The following is a 23791-nucleotide window of genomic DNA, read 5'->3' on the forward strand; positions in this document are numbered from 1 at the left end:
ATTCACCAGTTTCCCAAATAAAGCTATCAGGGTTGACATCAGCTATTCCCAGGAAAATAAAAAGGTTATTACTGCTGAACACTAGAATAATTTGATTATGTAGATTGAAGAAAAGCCAGTCTGTTATAATTGCTGTAAAGAAGCCTTTGTGCCTGTTTGCATTAGTCTTTTTTTAAACTGTAGATAAGCAGTTTAGTGGGATGAAAATATAGATTGTTTATTTGAATTGTGATCGCCAACTAAAAGATGAATATGAGGGCAGAAAATGAATCTAAATCTTTTGGTTTAAATGATAAAGTCTTTACACATTGTAGAGAATTAAATAAGCAGTTGGTCATACTTTTATTTATCTTCAGGATCTTTTGCTCTCTGATAAAAGTAGAAAGCTTTAGGGAATGGATTGTATAGAAAGTAAATCCTACTTCAAGATTCAGTTCCTTTTTGATAATTTATTGTTTTAAATCCTAAATATCTGAAGCAGTGACTCCATGACTCACCAAACATATCTTTGTGAGCTGATTTCCAGAGATTGGGAGAAAAAAAGTACTAATAGTTGATTTTGCTTTAAGTGTTTTTTATATCTCACAACATTCCAAATGTTGTTTGTTTTAGGAGATACAAGAGTTTATCTTTTAATTGCTAAGAAGACTTGTTACAACTTTCAAAAAAGTCCTCATGGAACTTATTGGTAGTGTTACCACCTGATAAATATGAAGTTAAATGTCTTATTTCATTGCGAACTATCTAAATATTTTCGTCAGATTCGGAATATGTAACTGAATGTATATAATTCTTTTTTGTAGCAGCCAAGGATAATTTAAGTTTCGCAACTAATACTGATATGCCCTTATCATTTTTTGCTAACCAGCCAAATCTGTATTCCCATGATCATCCTTAATGTTTGTACTAATAGAGGACTATGGTGGTTCAACTAATAATAAGAGGCCGGGCACGGTGGCTCAACCCTGTAATTCCAGCACTTTGGGAAACTGAGGTGGGAGGATCACTTGAGGCCAGGAGTTTGAGACCAGCCTGCCCAACATGGTAAAACCCTGTCTCTACTAAAAATACAATAATTAGGCAGGCATGGGGGTGCACCCCTGTATTCCCAGCTACTTAAGAGGCTGAGGCAGGAGAATCACTTGGACCCGGGAGGTAGAGGTTGCAGTGAGCCAAGATTGCACCACCACACTCCAGCCTTGGCGACGGAGCGAGATTCTTTCTCAAAAAAGAGTAATTGATGTAAAGACTTATATGAGTATTTGCATTTAAAAATAGTTTTATATTCTGAACAGAATAAAATAGTTATAGCTTTCCCAATTAAGAAATTAGCCTTGCTACTTCAGAGTTCAATAAGAGTCCCTTTTTATTACCAGTATTCTTATTTCCTCAAAGTTTTTTGTTTTGTAAAGGATTGAGACCTTCTAATTCTACATATTTTACATTTTACTGGATTTTTGAGATCTGACAACTGATTTTCCCTTTACTAACAGAATGCATGCAATGTCATTGATAGCAAAACAAATTCTAAGATCCCTTATGGAGATCTCACTGTTCTCACTGGTAGGGAAAGCCCAATTATCATGTAGACTTTACATTCTCCATCAGAGTATCTACTATGTTAAAACAGGTTCCCAGTCATCTTAGAATGAAGAAAACCATTTATTTTATCCAGTGCATGATTGTCCTTTATACATTAAATTCATGGTGTTACATACTTTTGTATCCTTTTCATTTTGTCCTTCCAAATCATTATTTTAGGAATATAGAGAAAAGGGTTGGCCAGGTGCAGTGACTCACACCTGTAATCCCAGCACTTTGGGAGGTCGAGGCAGGTGGATCACTTGAGGCTAGGATTTCAAGACTAGCCTAACCAACATGCAGCACCCTGTCTCTACTAAAAATACACAAAGTAGCCTGGCTTATTGGTGCATGCTTATAATCCCAGCTACTGATATGGCTGAGATATGAGAATCGCTTGAACCCAGGAGGCAGAGATTGCAGTGAGCCGAGATTGTGGCACCTGCACTCCAGCCTGGGTGACAGAGTGTGAAACCCTGTCTCAAAAAAAAAAGAGAGAGAGAGAGAAAAGGGTCATTTTTCTTTTTCTTTTCTTTTTTTTTTTTTTTTTTTGAGACTGAGTCTGGCTCTGTCGCCCAGGCTGGAGTGCAGTGGCCGGATCTCAGCTCACTGCAAGCTCCGCCTCCCGGGTTTACGCCATTCTCCTGCCTCAGCCTCCGGAGTAGCTGGGACCACAGGCGCCCGCCACCTCGCCCGGCTAGTTTTTTGTATTTTTTAGTAGAGACGGGGTTTCACCGTGTTAGCCAGGATGGTGTCGATCTCCTGACCTTGTGATCCGCCCGTCTCAGCCTCCCAAAGTGCTGGGATTACAGGCTTGAGCCACCGCGCCCGGCCTCATTTTTCAACAGTAATAACTTCAGAATGGTTGTGGGTTCTGGCTTTTGGTTTTTTGTTAGTCTTTGTTTAAATGCCATATTAACTCCAAACTCACACATCTAATATAACTAATGGTGATGGGAGTGGGGAAGGTTTTGGGGCAGGGGATAATATTAGTAAATTGTTTAAAGGTATATTTATCCTATCGAATGAAATGTATCAAAAGCATAGGTAACTTAGAAGCTTTTATATATCCTATATATTTTAGATATAGAGATTTGCATCAACCAAAGTTACTAAGAATGAAACTGTTGGCTCTGAATAGGTGTGAATAAATCCTTAGGAAAAGATCTCCTACCTGCCCTTTAGGTGTCATGTTTCTTACTGACAGCTGTCAATTATTTTTTTTAAATGAGTATGAAATTTTGGTTCTTTGTATGAATTGCATTTGAATTATGCAATTTTGGGGGGTTTTCTTTGTTGACTTTTCTTTTCTTTCTTTTTTTTGGGGAGGGGGGAGAGGGTCTTGGTCTGTCACCCAGGCTGTAGTGCGGTGCAGCCTTGACCACGCAGGTTCAAGTGATTCGCCCATCACAGCCTCTCAAGTAGCTGGAATCACAGGCATGCACCACCACACCTGGCTGATTTTTTTTTATTTTTTATTTTTAAGATGAGTCTTGCTATGCTGCCCAGGCTCTTCTCAAACCCCTGGACTCTCAAACTCCGACCTCGGCCTCCCAAAGTGCTAGGATTACAAGTGTGAGTTACCACACCTGGCTCAGTTTCATCTTATAATGCTTAACTAAATCATAGAAGTTATGTATCAGAAGAGTTAAATCAAAATTACCACAAACTTTCTTCATACATACATACATACATACATACATACATACATACATACATACAGTAATGTCTAACCAAGCAGAAACATCTTTAGCATTTAGACCCTCTAACTGTAATTACATCTCATTCAGGAAACCCAGTGTCTTTTTTTTTTTAATCTCTGCATCATCTGTGCTTCAGAGTATTACATTTTCCCACTAATAGAGAACTTTTAGAAAATAAATAATAGAGAAAATTGGCCTGCAATTCTACCTCCTGAACAGAACCGTAGTTAATGTTGATGTTTGTCCTTCCAGTCAACTTACATTTTTAAAAAAATAGTTTTACAATGTAGGTATATTTTTTGTATCTAACTTCATACATGTAACTATAGCATTTTCTAACCTTACTTCGTAATTTTAGTAGAATTTAAATATATTATCAATTACTATTTGTTAAACATTTAGGCTGCTTCTAATTTTTCTCATTTGTAAGTTTGCAATATTTGGGTGCCTGTTGTTTTCCCCCTTTTATCTTACTATATTTGTGATATAAAATCTTACAAGTTGGGGAAGAAAGCACTAGATTAAAGGATTTGAAATTTTTCAGCTCTTGATATATATTGTTATTTTACTTTCCAGAAAATTAAACTTCCAGTTTATCTTACTATGCTAGCATTGGTTGTAGGGAAGGGAGAGAGGAGGATGATGTAAAGAGAGATAATTCATGTGTATGTATTGATAGTTGCATGTAGCTCAGATCTGGGTATAAACCCTGGTTCTGTCACTAGCTGTGAAACCTTGGGCATATTCCTTATCCTGTCTGAGTCTGCTTTCTTGTTTCTGAAGTAAGGTAATACCACTATTTAAAATACCTCAAAGAGTTTTTAGGAGATAAATGAGATTATTCATATGGAACATTTGCACATATTAAGCTTTCAATAAATAGTAGCTACTACTACTAATAAATTAATGGGTAAAAATTGAGAAATTAAAATTGTAACCTCCACCCCATCCTCCTATTTTGCATTGAATTTTGCTTGCATTATTCAAATCTATTTCAGATGTTTCTGGTCAGAAGAAACAGCATGTGCAAAGACTTGAGAATTTGAAAAAATGCGGTGTTGTTTAGAGGCTGCTAGGATGTGACTGGACTGGTGAGAGATAAAGCTGGAAATAGATTAGGGAGAGAGATTTTTAGGGATCATTCTAGACTGTGTTAAGCACCTTGAACCTTACCTGTGCAACTCTGAAGAACTTTAAACAGATTAATTGACATCAATTTTTGTTGTGTGATTTTTTTAGTTTAAATTTTTGAAAAACAAAAATATCACAGCTTGCCAGTAGTAAAAAAGAAAGAAAACAAAACAAAACCAAAATAGTGCAGACAGTGCCTAGGGTAGACTGCAGTAGAGAGGGACTGCTTACAGCATTTTTACTTTGATCCAAGAATCTGAGAGATACGTTTGAGGTTAACAGGATCTACACTCATTAGAGGGATGAGAACTCTAGATTTATAGCCATTAATTAGCTTTGTTGATTTTAGGTAAGTCAGTTAACATGTCTGAGTCTCATTTTCATCTCCTCTAATGTGAAAGCATTGTATACTAGATTGCTATTGCTCAGTGACCATTTGTAAGACCATTTATGCTTACAGTAAGACTACAATGTATATACATTAATAAGTTAAACCTAATTTTACCCCGTGCATGCCAGATTCACCAAAATGCTGTCTGAGAAACTCTGGTTTGCATTATTAACCTCTTAATTCAGCTCTTGGACTGATTTACAAATGGAGTAATTACCTCCAATTCTAGGATGTTACTTAATCCTAAGGAAAGAACCCCTCTGCCAGTTCAGCATAACTCACCTCAGTATACAAACTTTCTTGATATTGAGAAGATAGGACAAAAAGTTTCCTAAAGGAAATTTTCTAAGAGATACTGAATTTTGTGTCACTATTTTTAGGAATCCTTATTGAACAAATTGCATTAGCCCTTAAGGACTATGGTTGTAACATATGAATATTTTACAAATAGCAGTGATAAGGAAAAAAATATTAATTTGTAAAAAATCTCAGTAAAATATATTTCGAACCTCTTGTTTTCATGCTCTTATTTCACTCTTACTGTACTGTTGCTGTAATTACTATATTTTTTTTAAGATTTTTATTCTTTGAGATGAGTCTATGTTACCCAGGCTGCTCTTGAGCTCCTGTGCTCCAGCAATCCTTATTCCTCAGCTACCTAAGTAGCTGGGATTACAAATGTGTGCCACCATGCTCAGCTTGCATTCTTTTTTACATTAACTTTGGCAATGTTACATTGTCAGCAAGTGTTCAGATAGACTTTTTGCTGCCACAGGTTAATACAATGTTACTACATTTTAGTTTATATTGCATCTTAATAATATCTGTCATGTTCCTCTAGTAAAGAACTGTACTAATCAGTTACTATTTTGAAAGATTATAGATTTAAAAAACGGTAGACTAATGCTTTCTTTTTTTTCTTTGGAACATTGCTCTGAAGTTTTTATTGGACAAACATAACCTACATGTAAAATGAAAGAATCAATGCAGAGGCGCTCACATTTCCTAATATATAACTGTAGTTTTTAAGTGTTTGCCTGAATTAGCACACTTCTCACTGCTGTATTAATGATGATAGTAAAATGAATAAATAGAATGGATAGTAATTCTCACACTTCAAACTGGTGATGAGTTAGTTGATGTGGTTTATTTTCTGGAACTAAACCATTTTTTCTTAAGCCCCTTCTTAAATCAAATGTGGATATTAGATTAGCAGTTACATCATTTGATTACATGTTATAGTTCTTTAGGGCTCTTTGATTTCTCTAGTAAAAATTTTTAACTTGAGATTCATGGAACACCTACTCCACAAGGATCTTCAGGGCATTTTTTACCAATTGAAATCATATGAAAAAGTTTTTCATTTCCTTGCGAGTGTTTTACTAGGAAGAGAGTTTATAGCTTTTATAAGATTCCTAAAAGGGGTTAAATGTTAGTGATTAAAAATCAGTGCACAAAAAATGTCTGTAATCTGACAAGTTGTCCTGATAAGGCTGAAAATTAAATTGTACTAGGTGTACTAATTACTAAAAGTTACAAATGTTAAAAAATAAATTAATTAAAGTTACAAATATTAGTTGCCTGTTCTTTCTTAGAAGTTTATTAATTTTTAGTTTGGTAGACTTAAAATGAAAAAAAGAAAAAAGGCACACAGTTGTTTAGGTGCTCTTTATTTTACTGCTTTAATTCTTCTTGTCTACTCCTTTCAGTCTAGATTCCTGATGTCCATTATTTTATAATTAAAAAGTGAGGAAGACAGAGTCTGTAACCTTAAGTAACTTTACCTCTCTTGTTTCCTTGTCTCTTAGAGGAAAATAATACCAGACTTCCTCACAAAGTTGTAAAACTCAAGTGAGATTTTTGGCTGTAGGCAAACTGTAATTTACATAACATCACATTTATACAATGTACATCTGTTGTATGTAGAACAGATCAGTTGTAGTGAAGGATTCCACATTTATCTGCTAACGCGTAATTAAAAGAGAATGACTTCATAAACACTGATGTTAATCTGCACATAATGTCACAAATAATATCACAAATGACCTCACAGGTAAATAAGATTATAAAGACATCTTTTCTTCCCCATCTAAGACTATTAGACCTGTTTATGAAAATAAATTTTGAATTGGGCTTATGTATGTCAGCTAGGTATATTTACACATATATTTTATGAGGTTATGCCAAGATTATTAATTTCTACCTTTGAATAAATAAATAAACATGTTCACCTTTTAATGTCAGCTTTTTAGAAAGCATTGTTTAGGTAAAATATCTCTAATTTGAAATGAAAGGACTATATCCATAATTTGTGTATGATTTTACAGTCTGTTAATAATGAGTATGCCTGGTGTTCGATTCTGAGTGTGGTTATAGAGAATTTAAAAAAAAGAATGTGCTGGCCACAGTGGCTCACACCTGTAATCCCAGCAGTTCGAGGGGCTGAGATGAGAGGATTGTTTGAGTCCAGCAGTATAAGAACAGCCTGGGCAACATAGTGAAACCCCCATTTCTAAGAAAATTTTAAAAATTAGTCAGGGATGGTGGCACACACCTGTAGTCCCAGTTACTTGGAAGGCTGAGGTACGAGGATCCCGTGAGCCCAGGAGTTTGAGGCTATGGTGGGCTATGATTGCTCCACTGTATTCTGAATGATAGAACGAGACCTCATCTCTTAAAACTTTAAAAACAGATAAATAAGAAATGTAAAAGAATATGAAATAAAATTTGTGTGTGATATAGGTAAAAAAGTAAGAAAAATATGTTGAGCTGTTATACATTTGCTATTTTTATTTTTTATATTTGCTATATTAATGAAAAATTCCTGTAGTGTACACCACTGTATTACTTATTTCTTTGCATTACCACATAAGTTTTTTGGTGTAGTAATCTTGATAATAAGAGCCTTACATGGAAAACTTAGTAGATCAGCTGTTAAGAAAATAAAGTGACTACATTTTGAGTGGGCAGTTACACACATGGGTGCTTTTCAGTCGGATTCTTTTTTCTGTTTCATTTTAGTGCATAAGGTTCATTTTTCATCTTTCTCAAAATAAATGGGAAAACAGTTTTACTGCACTGTTTGTTAATTAGATATTTTTACCTCATCATGAAGGCTGTGTATAAAAACAAAACACCTTCATCCTAAATCTTTTAAAATTTAGAAGGCGTGTTTGTTATGTAGACTGTAAGTTAATAACTGGCACTTTTTAAGTGTTTTCTTCCTCATATTCTGAAGTGATTCAAATGTAGTATTTCAAATAATAAGAAGAGTTTTTTTCATTTATTTCTGAAAAATATACCTGAATTCTGACCTGAGATTTCCCAGATTCTTCCCATCAAAGTTATCTCCTGAATAGAATACTCCAACTGACTCGAAATTCTAGGCCATAAGTTTTGTGTGTATTTGTTTTTAATAGAGTAGATGGCATATTTAATTGAGTGAATGGATTCTAATCTGAATATGAGGTCCTAGGGATAAGAAATTACCTTATTAAATTGACCTGCTAGTTCTCTCTCCCCATCCAATTACAGCTTAAAATGTATGTGTATTTTTATTTGATGTGTTATTTAGAGTAACAATCTTACCTTATAAAATAGCATGATGTACTAGGGTAAGTCTGTTGTCACATTTTTTAGGAAAATAGAAGTATTTGCTTCTGTTCTTCCAAATTTGCAAGTGTTTAATGTATACCTATATGTGCACATAACTTAAATTTTTGAAAAACCATATGAATTCATTCATTGAAAGTACTAGTATTCAATGTCACCAGAGGTGTTTTTTTTTTTGAGACAGAGTCTCGCTCTGTTGCCCACTGGCACAATCTGGGCTCACTGAAACCTCTGCCTCCCGGGTTCAAGCGATTCTCCTGCCTCAGACTCTATAGGTGCATGCCACCACGCCCAGCTAATATTTTGTATTTTTAGTAGAGGCAGGGTTTCACCGTGTTAGCCAGGATGGTCTCAATCTCCTGACCTCATGATCCGCCCGCCTCGGCCTCCCAAAGTGCTGGGATTATAGGCATGAGCCTCTGTGTCCAGCCCTAGAGTACATAATTTCTTAACACTTAATTTTATTTCCTTGTCCTCCTCCATTTCTTTTCTCTTTGAAAATGTTTTAGGTATTTTAGAGGTTCACATTTAGGCAGAAAGAGTGATAGATAACTGCTCTTCACTTTAGTTTCATTTGTTAAGACTCCTTTTGAGAGAAATATTAACATCAGCCATGCAAGAGGAACTTTTAATGGTTGTTAGTTCAGCATTTGAGATGAAATGTTAATGAAGAAAGAGCGTGTAACAAACTTTTTGTTGTTTATGCCTTCCCTTATTACTGCCAGTTTTCACTACTCCCAATAAAGCACATCCAGAAGAAATGTACTTAAGATATACTAGCCCTGTAATTTTTAATTTCATCCAGTTTGTAATTTTTTATAACTTCCCTTGATATTTTGTTTGACCTTTAGGTTGTTTGGCACATAATAATTGTATGTATTTATGGAGTACACAGGGCTGTTGCAATACATATAATGTATGATGATCAGATCAGAGATATTAGCATATCCATATTTCTCATCTCAGAAAGAATATTTATTATTTATTTGTGTTGGAAACATTGATATTCTCCTTCTAGCTATTTGAAACTATATATTATTGTTAACTATAGTCATCCTACAGTGCTGTACAACACTGGAACTTACTCCTCCTATCTAGCTGTAATTTTGTATCTTTTAACAAATCTCCTCATCCCCCTAGCTTTTGCATTATTTAGAAGTGTGTTGTTTAATATCCAAATTTGAGGGTTCTCCAAGTATCTGCATTTTAAGTTTAAAGTTTGTTTCATAGTCTCAAATGCAGTCTACCTTGGTAAAGGTTTCATGTGCACTTGACAATAATGTGATTTTATTAGTTGGATTGCTCTATAAATGTCAGTTAGGTCAAGTTGGTTCATAGTGATTTGCGTTTTTCTATTTCTGCCTAATTTTCTTTCCAGTTGATGTATCAACGAGAGTGGGGGTATTGAAATTTTTAACCATTAGTTGTTCAATTAATTATTTCTCTTTGCAAATGTTTTTGCTTTTTTGGCGTATGCTGTGGTGTTTGGTGTACATACATTTATACTTTTTATAGCTTCTTGATGTGTATTGACTCTTTTATCATTATGAAATGTCCCTTTGTCTCTGATAATGTTTTTGATCATAAAGTCTGTTTTGTCTGACATTAACATAGCCATTCCAGCTTTTTTATAATTATTGTTTATATGGTATATTGTCTTCCTACCTTTTAATTTCAACCTGTTTTTGTCTTCAAATGTAATTTATGTGTCTTTCAAGTGGAATAGAGTTGGATTTTTTTTGTTTCTTCAGTCTCATAATTACTGCTTTTTGATTGGGGTGTTTAGATCATTCCTGTTTGATGTAAATAATATTTTGCTTTGATTTACAGTGCCAATTTGCTGTTTGTTTTCTGTGAGTGCCTTTTTTATTTCTGTGGTCATCTTTCGTTACCTTCTGACTTTTTAATGCCCCATTTAAATTAAATTTAATTTTGTTTTGTTTTATTTCCTTAGTAGTTGCTCTAGGTATTACAATTTGCATCTTAATCACCATTTACATCAGATTAATACTAATGTAATATTTGGTAAACTATAGAAACTTTGGTTTAATACCACTACTTCCTTGCTGCCTGTTTGGTGTTATTTTTGTCATATATATGAGAGCTACTAAAAATCCTTACTGGTTTTCTCCCTACTTGTTCTGCCATAAGAGACAGAGAACTATGGAGGTCCTCAACTGTAATTGTGAGTTTTCTCTTTTTACTTTGAAACATATGCATTTTGCTTCTTGTATTCAGTGCATTATTGTGCATATATTTTAGATCGTTATTTCTTCCTGAAGAAAAAACCCTTTATTGTGAGGTAATATCCCCCTTTATTCCTGATATTTATTGTTCTGAAGTCTATTTTCTCTGAAATTAATATGACTTCCAGCTATTTTTGCTTAGTGTTCACATTGTATGTTTTTCTCCATGTTTTTACTTTTTATCTATCTCTGTATTTATAAAGTAGGTTACTTATAGATAGCATATAGTTAGGCTTTCTTCTGCCATTTAATGCATGTGTGATTGTATTTGTATTAAAATATATCTTCATGCCTGCTATATATTTTTCCATTCATTTTATGCCTTTTTTCAGATTTTGTAGACTGTTCTTTGTGATTTGTGTCACCTCTTATGACTTATTATTTATACCTTTCTTCAGAATTTCTCAGTGATTACCCTAGAGCTTACAATATGCCTTTAAAGTAATCTGAATCTTTCTTTAGTAAGATTGTACTGCTTCAAGGTTGTATAAGAACCTTACGACAGTGTAACCTGAATTTCTTCATACTATGCTTTGTGCTATTGTTTTTATGTATTTTACTTTTGCATATGTTACAACACACAATAAAACGTTGCTACTTTTGCATTATATAGTTATCTTTTAGAGAAGTTAAAAATAAGAAAAAATGAATATTACTTTATCTTCAATGTTCTTCATTTATTTGTATAAATCCAAGATGCTGACCTGCATCACATTCCTGATAACTTACCGTAGCATTTTCTGTAGAGTAATTTGCAGACAGTGAATACCCTCAGCTTTTGTTTTTCTGAGAAAAATAATTTATTCTTCCTTTTTGAAAGATATTTTTGCTAGGTGTTAAACTCTGGATTGACAGATTATACCATTGGTCATCTTGCTGACATAGTTTCTCAAGAGAAGTCTGATGTAATTCTTATCTTTGTTCCTCTGTATATAATATGTCTCCTTTTTTTCTCTCTTACTTTCTTAAAGATTTTATCTTTGATTTTTCAGCAGTTTCTATATGATACATTGAGATGTTACTTCATCTTGCTTGGTGTTCTCTGAACTTCTTGAATATGGATTTGGTCTCTGCTCTTAATTTTGGGAAATTCTCAGTTGTTATTTCTTCAAATATTTCTTCTGCTACCTTTTCTCTTCACCTGGAATTCTAATTATTATGGGTGTGTTAGCCCATTTGAGACTGTTTCATAGCTCTTAGATGCCTATTTTGTTTTGTTTTTGCACTCCTTAGTTCTTTGTATTTTATTTTGGGTAATTTCATTTCTACATTCAGTCTCATGTATTTTTTTTTTTTTTTTTTTTTGAGATGGAGTCTCACTCTGTCACCCAGTCTGGAGTGCAATGGCACGATCTTGGCTCACTGCAACCTCCACCTCCCAGGTTCAAGCAATTCTCCTGTCTCAGCCTCCCGAGTAGCGAGGACTACAGGCATACACCAACACACCCAGCTAACTTTTGTATTTTTAATAGAGACGGGTTTCACGATATTGGTCAGACTGGTCTCAAACTCCTGACCTCAGGTGATCCACCTGCCTCAGTCTTCCAAAGTGCTGAGATTACAGGCCTGAGCCACCACACCCAGCCCATGTATTCTTTCCTTAACTGTTTGAAGACTGCTGATCATACCATCAAAAGCATTTTTTATTTCTGTTACTATGTTTGTTTATTTCTAGGATTTCTCTTTGATTCTTTCTTATACTTTAATCTCTTCACTGAAATTACCTATTTGATCTTAAACATTTTCTACTTTTTCCATCAACCCCTTTAACCATATTAATCATTATTTTATTTCATACAGTTTTAACATTTGAACTGAGCGTTGTAACTAAGTTTGGTTTAATGATTGCTTTGTCTCCTCAGATTCTGTTTTTCCCTGAATGCCTGTAATTTTTGGTTCAAAGCCAGGCATATAGGACAGTAAATACTGAGGTAAATATTTTTTACACTTGGAAATGAGTGCATTTTTTTTTTCTGCCTACCCTTCAGTGCGGGAGTTGTCTTAACTTAGTCAGGATAAGGTTGTTTTGAAGTTTGATGTCGTGGTTACTCTCAGTGCACCTCAAGTTTCAGTTTTGTTTAGAGTATCAGTTTGCCAGAGAGTTTTTCTCACTGTTTTCTTTGTTGGGTTTTTGGTCTTTCTCCTTTGTACTCCTTTCCAGAAAGAATTTGTCTCTTGTAGCAATATGGGCTATATTCTGCTGTTTTCTCTCACTACTTGTTTATATGATGGGAGGGATAGAGGAGGAAAGGTGTTCACTGATGTTCCAATTAATCTTCGGTAAAAGTCATTGAGCCTAGGTATTGGGGATGTGTGGACTTTATCATTGTTTCTGTCCCTCTTCCAAATGAAGGGCAATTTTTGTTTGTTTCCTGTTTCTCTCTCCCAGCTGCAATAGATGTCCTTCAGGGCCCTCAGGCTATCATTCCCCTCTTCCCATCCACTTTTATCCTACAGACTAATCTTTTTGTTTTGTAGGGCACGTAAGGAAGATATATCTGGGTGGCATTTTGGCAATGGTTGCTGTTAACTTCCCTAACCAATGCCATATCAAAAACCTTTTTTCAGGATTCTCCTCAGTCTTCCCTGATGTTCATAGATGAAAAGCCTGCAGGAAGGTGCACTTCCCTACCCTTAATGTCTGTGGCCCTCAGAGCTTCATAGTCATGGTAGCCCATCTGTATTCAGCCTTTAGTATTAATGGTTTTTAGCTAATTCTTTCTACTAGCTTATCAGCCCTTTCTGTGCCTGGTACACAAATGCTCAGGAACTATGATCACAGGTGCCAGACTCTCAATTTTCAGGTTGTTTTGCCTGTGACGTTGGTTCCCTAAAATGTTTAAGAAATGTTATTAATTTGTAGTTGTCCAGCTTTCTTGATGTTTTTCTTGTTGCATTGCTCTTTCTAGTTCTGTCTCTTGAAACTCAGCCCTCTGGTTTGTAACACTCATATTACTTCTACCAGATAGAATATAAGGATTTAAAAATAATTACTTTAATTATCTTAGACTTACTTCTTATTTAAATTCGTGAATGCTCACCATATTTCTAAACTGCATTAAGAGAAATATTCTTGGCCGAGCACGGTGGCTCACACCTATAATCCCAACACTTTGGGAGGCCGAGGTGGGTGGATCACCTGAGGTCAGGAATTCGAGACCAGCCTGACCAATGTGGAGAAACCCCATCACTACTAAAAATACAAAATTAGCCAGGTGTGGTGGTGCATGCCTGTAATCCTAGCTACTCAAGAGGCTGAGGCAGGGGAATTGCTTGAACCCAGGAGGTGGAGGTTGCAGTGAACCAAGATCATGCCATTGCACTGCAGCCTGGGCAACAAGAGCGAAACTCCATCTCAAAAAAAAAAGAGAAATATTCTTATAATATTTTAAGGATGGTTATCTTTTTCAAAATATGTATAATACATAACCGAAAAATTAAAAGCCTCTTTCAGATCTTTTATTTTCCTATTACCTATGCTGCTAGTTCTCCAGCCTCCTCTTACACTCCCCTTTCCCAGTATTGCCATCTGGACTGCCCCGCCCCCCATACCACATTTAATTGTTCAGTCAATTACAAAAGTAATCTCAATTACGAAAGATAATTTAGTTTCTGAATTTGTAGTAGCAATGACGTCATCTATTTGGAATGAAGATTTTACTACAAATTTAGCTAGGAGCACGAATTTTTAAAGGATAGGGAAAATATTTAGGCTGTCCAGAAGTTGTGATGTGACATGATCTTAACTATTAAGGATTTTTAAATTATTTATTTTTAAATAATGAATGTTCCCCTGATAATTCATCTGACTTTATATATGCAACTCACATGTATGAACACGTTTATGCTAATTTGGAGTTCTACTTATGAACCAAAGGAGTTGCTATAGAAGTTCAAACAATGTAGTCTATTGCATTGACTTAACTATCACATGGAAAATATTGGATTAAATTTCTAAAATTTTAAGCACAGTCCTATCCTTTGGCATTTCATAAATTTAAAGACTTTGGATCTTACAAATACAAAACCAGATTGGTATGTATCTAAGCACAAACTTAATCTTGTTTTTCCTTTAATATATCTTGAATCCATCCTTATTTCCAACCCTATGACTCTACCACCTGCCTTTAGTTCAAGCTCCTGCCATTTAGTTTAGTTTATCTCCTGCCATTACTTCTTAAGAGTTCTAGACTCGTTTATCTCGCTGTTTAAAATCTGTTAGTGTTTCCCCAGTGGTTACAGAATAAGATCTAAACTTTATGTGACATCTAACAACCTTTTTCATGAGGCCCCCACCTCCCTCTCCAACTCAATCACTTACCACTCGCATAAGCACATTTTACACTCCAGCAACATGAACTGCCTATAGGATCCTCGAACACCCAATGCTGGGTTTTTTGTTTGCTTGTTTGTTTTCATCTTTGTGCTTTAGATCTTGCTGCTCACTGTGCCCAAATACCCTTTCCTGCACTTCTGTTTGTTACATATGGTAATGCCATTATACTGGAACTTTACACAGTGCTGAGTTTTGTAGCCACAAAAATATTAGAGTGTTCATTGGGTAGATAAATACTATTAGATTGATCTAGACTTACTTTTGGCCATTGTAGAAATTATGTATATCACATCTCTAAAGGGGATGTTTTTCAAACTTACTTGAACATTTCTGGTGGTAGGGAGCTCCTGCTTTACAAGGCAACCCATTATATATTTCAAAAACTGTAAATCTTACAAAGTTGTCTCAGAAGAACAGCCCTAATTTCTTCTTTCCATCACTTGTAAACAGTATATACCTTAAAATGTGTAACACTTAGCAACTTGTAGCTCTGCATGCAGTAAAATTCAACATTTTCTGAATTAATTTTTACTGTGTTGAATCTACTCTTTACCTCAGTTTGAATTAGTGATGTAATATCACTTGAAAATGCTGGTAGAGAGTTCTAAACTGCATTCTATGAAGTTATGCTGACTTCATCTATTTTATTTTCATGGGCTGTTTTAAAATATGAAAATGGAAAGATGAAAGAAAAGATTAGTACGTGTAAACTATAGAAGTTTAGGTAACAACCCAGTCCTGAACTTCCCATTTCATCTTCTTTTATTTTAAATTCTCAATATATATCCATTTGCAAAGTTAACTCTTTTACTAAACTGTCATGAGCCATTTGTGTAATTCAAACTCTAGTGCTGATTATAGTATCTTTTAACCAAATACATTTTGTTAAAAATTAGACTTGTAAAAGTGTTAAAAAATAAGGCTTGGCCAGGCGTGGTGTCTCATGCCTGTAATCCCAGCACTTTGGGAGGCTGAGGCGGGCAGATCACCTGAGTTTGGGAGTCCGAGACCAGTCTGACCAAGATGGAGAAACCCCGGCTCTACTAAAAATACAAAATTACCCGGGCGTGGTGGCGCACGCCTGTAATCTCAGCTACTCTGGAGGCTGAGGCAGAAGAATCACTTGAACCTGGGAGGCAGAGGTTGTGGTGAGCCAAGATCGTGCCATTGCACTCCAGGCCCGGCAACAAGAGCGAAACTCTGTCTCAAAAAAATAAATAAATAAGGCTTATGTGCAGTCATTCTCAATAAAGTAAAAAGCTTCCTGAGGTTAGAAATTCTTGTCATTTTTGGCTGGGAACAGTGGCTTACACCTGTAATTTCAGCATTTTGGGAGGCTGGGGTGGGCGGATCACCTGAAGTCAGAAATTTGAGACCAGCCTGGCCAACATGGTGAAACCCATTCTCTACTAAAAAATATAAAAATTAGCTGGGTGTGGCCGTGGGCGCCTGTAATCCCAGCTACTTGGGAGGCTGAGGCAGGAGAATCACTTGAACCCGGGAGGTGGCGGTTGCAGTGAGCCGAGAATGCATCACTGCACTCCATTCTGGCAGCAGAGCCAGACTCTGTCTCAAAATAAATAAATAAATAAATAAACCTTGTACTTTTTTATTGCTGCTCTCTGGGCCTCATATGGGATCTGTTAAGTAATTATTCAGTAAATTCTTTCCTCCTCACTTCCCTCTCACTAGCCACCTGACCAAAAGCAGAAAAATACATCTTGGTTTTCCCTCTGAGTTCAATATTTGTAGATAGTTTCAACATGCATATTAGTATTTTTCAAAGTACGGCCTATTGATCACCTGCTTTAGAATTATTAGTTACTTGGGATATGAATTGAAATTTTAAATTTCTAAACCCTGTACTTGTTATATTTAGACTTTCTGAAGGTGAGGGCCAAGAACCACCTTTTGTATTTGTTGTTGTGGTGGTGGTGGTGGTGGTGGTTGTTGTTGTTATAGGTTACATAATTCTCTCCTTTAGTAGCCTAGAATTGCATGGGAGAAGCAAAGATCCCATCTCTGTCACATCCAATCTTGAAGCCACCTGGGGAAATTTAGAAGTGCCATAGTGTTCCCATCTGGAAAGAAAATGCCAAAGTGTTTCCATCAGTCACTGCTGCAGACCTATTTCTTTCTTTATAGGAGTGATTCGGTACTGTCTCAAACCCTTCTGAGTGCCACATCAGGAGGCTCTCCATGGTCTGTTGGTCACTTTGGAAGATGTAGAGACTAAATCCAAGGGAGACATTAGATAATAGGCCAGGGTTCTCATCGGTCTCCTCAGTAGCAAAAACAAAGGCTAGAACATTCTGGTAGTGCTCATGATTAATTGGAACATTACAGCTGGAGCCAAAGATCTGTCTCCTGAAAGGTACTATGTTCTGATGTTTTTTACAACCAAATTCCATAAAACACTGACTGCTCTATTACAATGGATACAACTCAGAAATGGCTCATGGGAAGAAATGCATAGGGCAAGGTATTGGAGAGTGGTGGGTGGAGTACATGGAAGAATACGTCTGTGCTGGTGACTGTTGGAAACACATTGGCATTTTCTTCCCAGATGGGTGCCCTCCTAGTGCCTCAATGTTTTCACCAACCTGAAGACCCTGGAAATTCCATTTTCAACAAACTCCCTTTGGGATTTATATATAATAAAGTGCTATAAAGTACCAGTTTTGAGCTCTTTTCTGCTTGTATATTTGCTTAAGAATTTGCTAAATGAATAAATTTTAGCTGATTAAGTTTTCAAGGACCCAAATGACCAAAATAAGGACTTACTTTAAGACTGAAAATATAACAAATGAGGTTAATTTAAGTCAGGCAGTGAGTTTTTGGAGAATATATTCTGTACAACAAAAAAAAGTTACTACAAAATACCTTTCCAACTTTGACATATTGACATCCTTATTTCCTTCCGGCTTTATCCGTCTTTCTAAGTCATTTAAGTCTAAAACCCCAGAATCATTATTATTGCATCTCTTTATCTTCCATCTAATTATTCATCAAATAGCAGTAATTCTTTCTTCGAAATATCTTCTATATTTATCTTTGTTTTCGTTTCTGCTTTTTATTGCCTCATTCCTGTTCCTTGCCCTTCCCCTTCTCTCAATTTACTTCTAACAGCTTTATGTCCCCTTCGATCGGCCTTTGTGCACTATCAAATGTTTATCTTTATACAGAGATACTCAATCAAACATTGCTTGTTACCTTTAGTTGACCCAGGTCTTTGAGAAAAGTTTTTTTCAAATTGAGCATTTGCATGTACCTCTATCTGGTATATTTTGGCCAACACTAAAAATAAGGGGAAATTTTGATAAAAATATTACCTGAACTTGTTATTTAATCTGTTTCACTTCAGATATCTTTATCTAATTTTAAAATTATATTTACCCTTACTATTAAATATGATCCTTAAGAAAATTCAGTACCAATTATAGGAAAAAGTACAATAGAAAAAAATACTCAAAGGTAGCTCAGATTTCAAAATTTACTAGTATTTAGAAAATTAGCCTTTATAATAAGTATAGAATAATCACAGATATGATTTTAAATGTCATTCCTATATCTACTTCTTAACCGCTCTATTCCCTGATCTCATGTGTTTGCACTTAGACTATCGTATCTAAACTATTACATTCAAGATTTTCAATAATCTAATATAATGCTATCCATCTAACTTTATTTCTGTTTTCTAACACAGTTCACCTACTTCATTAAGAAAGTTTCTTCATTGTCCCATACTATTCCCATTCTGGCTTCTAAACTCATATTCATCTTGTTCTTCATATTGCCTTGTCCTCTTATTTCTGCTTAACTAAATTCTCATCATTCGTTAGCCCAATCACTGCTTTTCTTTCCCTCTTTTAACCATTTTATCTCCTTGGTTTCTGGTTTCTCACAGCTATTGATGACCCTATAGAATGCAGTCTACCAACTGGTGTTCAAATTCATCTTGAATTGTTTGTTGTGCGTCATTAGTGTTGCCGCAGGTACATTCCTTGCTTCAACTTGGAGAGCAAAAAAATATAAACACCAGCAGCTACCAGAGTAAGAGCTACTTCGTTTTCTAGGAAAGAGGAGTTAAAGATTGAGTTAGGATAAAATTTAAGTCTGCCTAACCTGGGGAGCTTACTTTAATCAATTTCATAAGATCATAAATATACTGACTAGAAAAATACACTAGTATTATTACCAGTACACTGTGATACTGATAGTACGGATACTAATAGTACTATCATTGCTTGACATAACTACCCTTTAACTGTAAAGAAATTAAGGTTATGTGGTATTTTAGTAAAAGTAACTACCATTTATTTGTTTGGTGCCTATAACATGCCATTTACTCTTTGGTTACATGCTGTAAGGGAGAAAAGATTTTTCTCACCTATTGCTTGATTCATGACAGAGACCTCTGTAAATTTTACATGACATAGAAGTTTTACATGACACAGAAGACTTTAGAAATGAAGATCCAAAGAATGGGCAAACTTGTGTATGTTTATGCTTAGGTTTGATGAAGAAATGAATAGTCATGGAGAATTATGATTGGAGGACAAAGGGGTATGTTCTAATGGTAATAAACTGGGGGCAACTTGCAAGACCTGTTTGTTCAGCTTCTTCTCTGTGTCTCTGTCTCCAAAGATAAGGGCATTCCTTTCCTCCAGGTAAGGTTAGGCACCTCTAGAATGAGAATCTTATGACCTGCTTCAGTGGAAGGGCAGAGAATTCTTTTATGACCTGCTTCAGAGGAGAAGTGTGGGAGGTCTTCCTGCTTCTGCTGTTTTTTCAAATACCAAGGTGCCTACTTGGAGGTAGTGTGTTGTGATCCCTAACAGTGCTCTACTGTGTTTTCCTTGAATCTTCATAAAGATTCTACCTAAGATTATCTGCTTTATATTTGGAGAAATTGAATGTCTAAAAGGATTAAGCAGAACCAAATTTCAAATCTAGGTTTTCATGCCTTGAATGTATTACTTTTTCTGTTACATGGTATTCCCCAAATAGTACTGAATTCTAGAATCAGCTTTGCCAGAGTAGTCTGGAGAGCAAATGACTTAAATATGCACAGTTCTATGGTCAGAGGAGCTCTTCTCAGTATTAATCAGCAATCCAGTCATTTTTTTCCCCATCATACTTGTCATTGTAAGCACATTGTTCTCGAGCTTTATTCAAAAGATCATCCAGAGTCCAGAGATATTAACTATTAACATGTGCTGCAAGTTGAAAGTGTTTAGAGTACAGTATGGCAAGGATAAGTTGTTTACGGCCAGTTGGCGAGACGACTTTGGAAAGCATCGAGAATGAAAGGAACGATGAATATATGTGTTCTTTTGTATCTAAATCTTTCTTCCCTTGTGTATGTTCTTTACAGCCTTTTCTCTCTGAATAAAGATCACTTTGATTTTGTATGCTAAGTGTGCCTTCTTAATGGTTCTTTTTCTATTATCTGCATCCCGATTTTGTATTTATCTTATTTGAATGCATTAAAGTATATTTAAATGACAATGTGATGCAGTTAGGTAATTGGAATATAAGAGACTGGTTAACAAAAATCTTAATAATGAAGCACACCAAAAATGGAAGCTGCAGGAACCAACCATGTGGACAAATGAAAAAATGCCTGTTGTCTACAGATTGCAGCGATCCTACATAAACATATGGAGGTCTCTGTCTGGCTTAGGACAGCTAGCTAAGTCTGATCGTTCCCCTCCATACAACCTTTAAAACTGCCATTCTAATTACTTGCTTTCCTTGCTATTTTATTCAGTATCTCTGCTGGTTATTAGTACTGTATTATTTTGTAAATGGGCAACCAAGTAAAGTTACCTGTGTATCCATCTGAACTGGTTTTTGAGGTATCTTATGAGTTTTGAAAATAGGTATTATTTGCTTATTTAAGGAACTTACAACCAGGAAGTAGAATGCATGTGGAAATACTATTCTTCTCTTGCCGGGCATGGTGGCTCACACCTGTAATCCCAGTACTTTGGGAGGTCAAGGCAGATGGATCACTGAATGTCAGGAGTTCAAGACCAGCCTGGCGCCAACATGGTGAAACCTGGTCTCTACTGAAAACACAAAAATTAACCAGATGTGGTGACAGGCGTCTGTAATCCCAGCTACTTGAGAGGCTGAGACGGGAGAATCACATGAACCTGGGAGACGGAGGCTGCAGCGAGCCAAGATTGTGCCACTGCACTCTAGGCTAAGTGATGGTGCAAGATTTCACCTCAAGAAAAAGAAAAAAGAAATGTTATTTTTCTAAGGGGCCACATTGGCCTAACTAATTGAGGGTTACCAGTAAAGGTCAATACTTTAGATATGAAGGAGCTAATCAGAGATAGCTTCCGTGAAGTTTTCCTCATTAAGAAAGTGATTTTTGCAAAATCCAGTTTATGTAATTTTTTAACGCTGTAACCAAAGTTCAGAAATAACCATTTGAAGAGGAAAGCTGGCTGCTAAGTATTAACCTTCTTAGTACTGAATTTAAAATCTTGTTTTTTCCTGGTGTGTGTTTTGCTGTAAGTTGTGAGGAGAGGTTGCTCCCACCTACCTCCCCTGCCTTCTACAACTTACAGCAGCTACAGCTGGGTCGGTCGGTCGGTCGGTTGGTTTTTTGAGACTGAGTTTCACTCTGTCACCCAGGTTGGAGTGCAGTGGCTTAATCTCAGCTCATTGCAACCCCCACCTCCTCAGTTCAAGCAATTATCCTGCCTCAGCCTCCTGAGTAGCTAGAATTACAGGCGACCGCTACCAAGCCCGGCTAATTTTTGTATTTTTAGTAGAGGTGGGGTTTCAATGGTGTGGTGGCTCATGCTAGTAATCCCATCACTTTGGGAGGCTGAGGCGGGTGGATCATCTGAGGTCAGGAGTTCAATACCAGCCTGGGTTTATTTATAACTAATTGTATGAGGATCGTTGTTTATGGTTCTGAAATCCCGTATTTCTTACCCTGAACAGTTTTTGCATTAGACAGTTGTCAAATGAGTAGCCATACTTTTCTAGATCCTTTAGAAGTCCACTGTTTTGTTCATTCTAATGAACAATTTTAAGATTTTCTAAGGAAGGATACTAGTGGAGAAGAAAGAAGAGATTTGGGATTCACTGATTTTGAAAGTGTTCCCTTGTGATGAGGAAATTCCAGTTCGCCAGATCTCAAATTGGGATTTTGTGTATGGGGCGTGGGGGACTGAAAGGATAGTGGGAATTTGGCCTGTCAATGCCATGTATATTGACTGTGGAACACTCTTTACCACTTTGGTTCTGTGGCCAAGCCTTTTCCTCTGGTGATATCACTTGAAATCCATAAAGGGAGATACATAAAAGACCAAATTTTCCATTTAACAGGGCTTTTAAGAACCTAGGCTTATGAGATTTGAAATGTAATGTATATTTATAATGCATGAGAACTGAGGCTCTCTTGTACATAGTCAATGACCACCCAAGACACCTTTCTCCTTCCTTCCATTTTGCTTTGGTAAATTCAGGATGAAGCCCAGGCATGGGATAAGCTTACTGGGTCAATATGACTCAGAGCAGCATTGGTATATTTCTCAGTTTTCACAAGTTGATTCCTGGCTTTGCTATTTCTTAGCTATGTGTGTGAATTTGGAAAAATTATTAAGTCTAAGACTTTGTAAATTGATGATAAAAATAATATCTTCCTCATTGGGTTGCTATGCAGATTAAGTGAAGTAATCCACATAAAATTCTTAACCAAGTCACTGACCTATAGTGCTCAATAAATATGTGGTAATGATACAGGTTTTTAAGTGTGTGTGTGTATATATATGTGTGTGTGTGTGTGTGTATATATATATATATTTGTAAGATAGTAAAAGGAGACACAGATCTTAGAATCTCAAATTCACAGAGTTCATTTATCGTCCGTCTTGCAAACACAATTCAGACAGCTAATTCACTCAACCCCCTTGGATTTTTTATAGAATGCAGGGAAGGCTAACTAACATTTTAGTTTAAAGAGCAAGACCTTTTATTGATAAATTGTAGTTTTGTGTTCATTCTTTCTTAGACATATTTATATATATTTTTACCAAGTCAACTCTGAAAAACCACATAAAGAAAGGTCAGGGACAAAAAAACTATTAGGCTTACAAATGGCATTTAAAAACCTTTGAAGATGATATTGGAACCTATGTTTGAATATCTTTGTATGGACTCTCACTTGGTTCCCAAATGCAGCATAGATTTATGTCTAGAATAAAGTAAAGAAACACTCTGGTCAAATAGGGAGATTCTCATGATGAATCAAACCCAGATAAGTGGCCAGGTGTGGTGGCTCATGCCTGTAATCCCAACGCTTTGGGAGGCCGAGGCAGACGGATCACGAGGTCAGGAGTTCGAAACCAGCCTGACCAACGTGGTGAAACCCCGTCTCTACTAAAAATACGAAAATTAGCTGGGTGTGGTGGCACGTGTCTGTAATGCCAGCTTCTCAGGCGGCTGAAGCAGGAGAATCACTTGAACCGGGGAGGTGGAGGTTACAGTGAGGCGAGACTGCACTGCTGCACTCCAACCTGGGTGACAGAGCGAGACTCCATCTCAAAAACAAACAAACAAAAAAACAAAACCCAGATAAGCGAAATGTATTTAACTCTGAGCTCCAAAAACAAAAGAAATTTGAATGTTAAAAGATGTACTAGAAAGTGCTTTAAATAAAATAATGATTCTGCATATCAGGAAATGAACAATGACCCAATAGGATGAAGTTACAAAATGTCAGCACAAGTGATGAAATTGGACAATTGAATAGTATCACTTCACA

General features: G+C 36.0%; 1 protein-coding gene and 1 non-coding gene across 19 annotated transcripts in view; both read left to right on the forward strand.

The window, feature by feature from the left end:
• The window catches only part of COP1 (COP1 E3 ubiquitin ligase), a 264253-nt gene that overhangs the window by 219708 nt on the left and 20754 nt on the right, over window positions 1–23791 (forward strand). For 6 of the 18 annotated variants that reach the window (XM_031658324.1, XM_031658334.1, XM_031658337.1 and 3 more), the window contains 2 exons: window positions 3068–3156; window positions 4283–7261. The exons of 7 other annotated variants lie outside the window; for them this stretch is intronic. In XM_031658324.1, coding sequence (XP_031514184.1) covers window positions 3068–3156; window positions 4283–4322 — 129 coding nt within the window. In that variant the 3' untranslated portion in view covers window positions 4323–7261. Of the gene's footprint in view, window positions 1–3067; window positions 3157–4282; window positions 7263–23791 lie in introns of those variants that run through there. 5 more of the 18 variants (XM_021930256.2, XM_021930265.2, XM_021930262.2 and 2 more) reach the window with 3 other exon arrangements.
• On the forward strand, window positions 20582–20724 carry LOC116272373. Its single transcript, XR_004181080.1, has one exon.

The sequence above is a fragment of the Papio anubis genome, chromosome 1 (genome assembly GCF_008728515.1).
Source record: "Papio anubis isolate 15944 chromosome 1, Panubis1.0, whole genome shotgun sequence".
Lineage (NCBI taxonomy): Eukaryota > Metazoa > Chordata > Mammalia > Primates > Cercopithecidae > Papio > Papio anubis.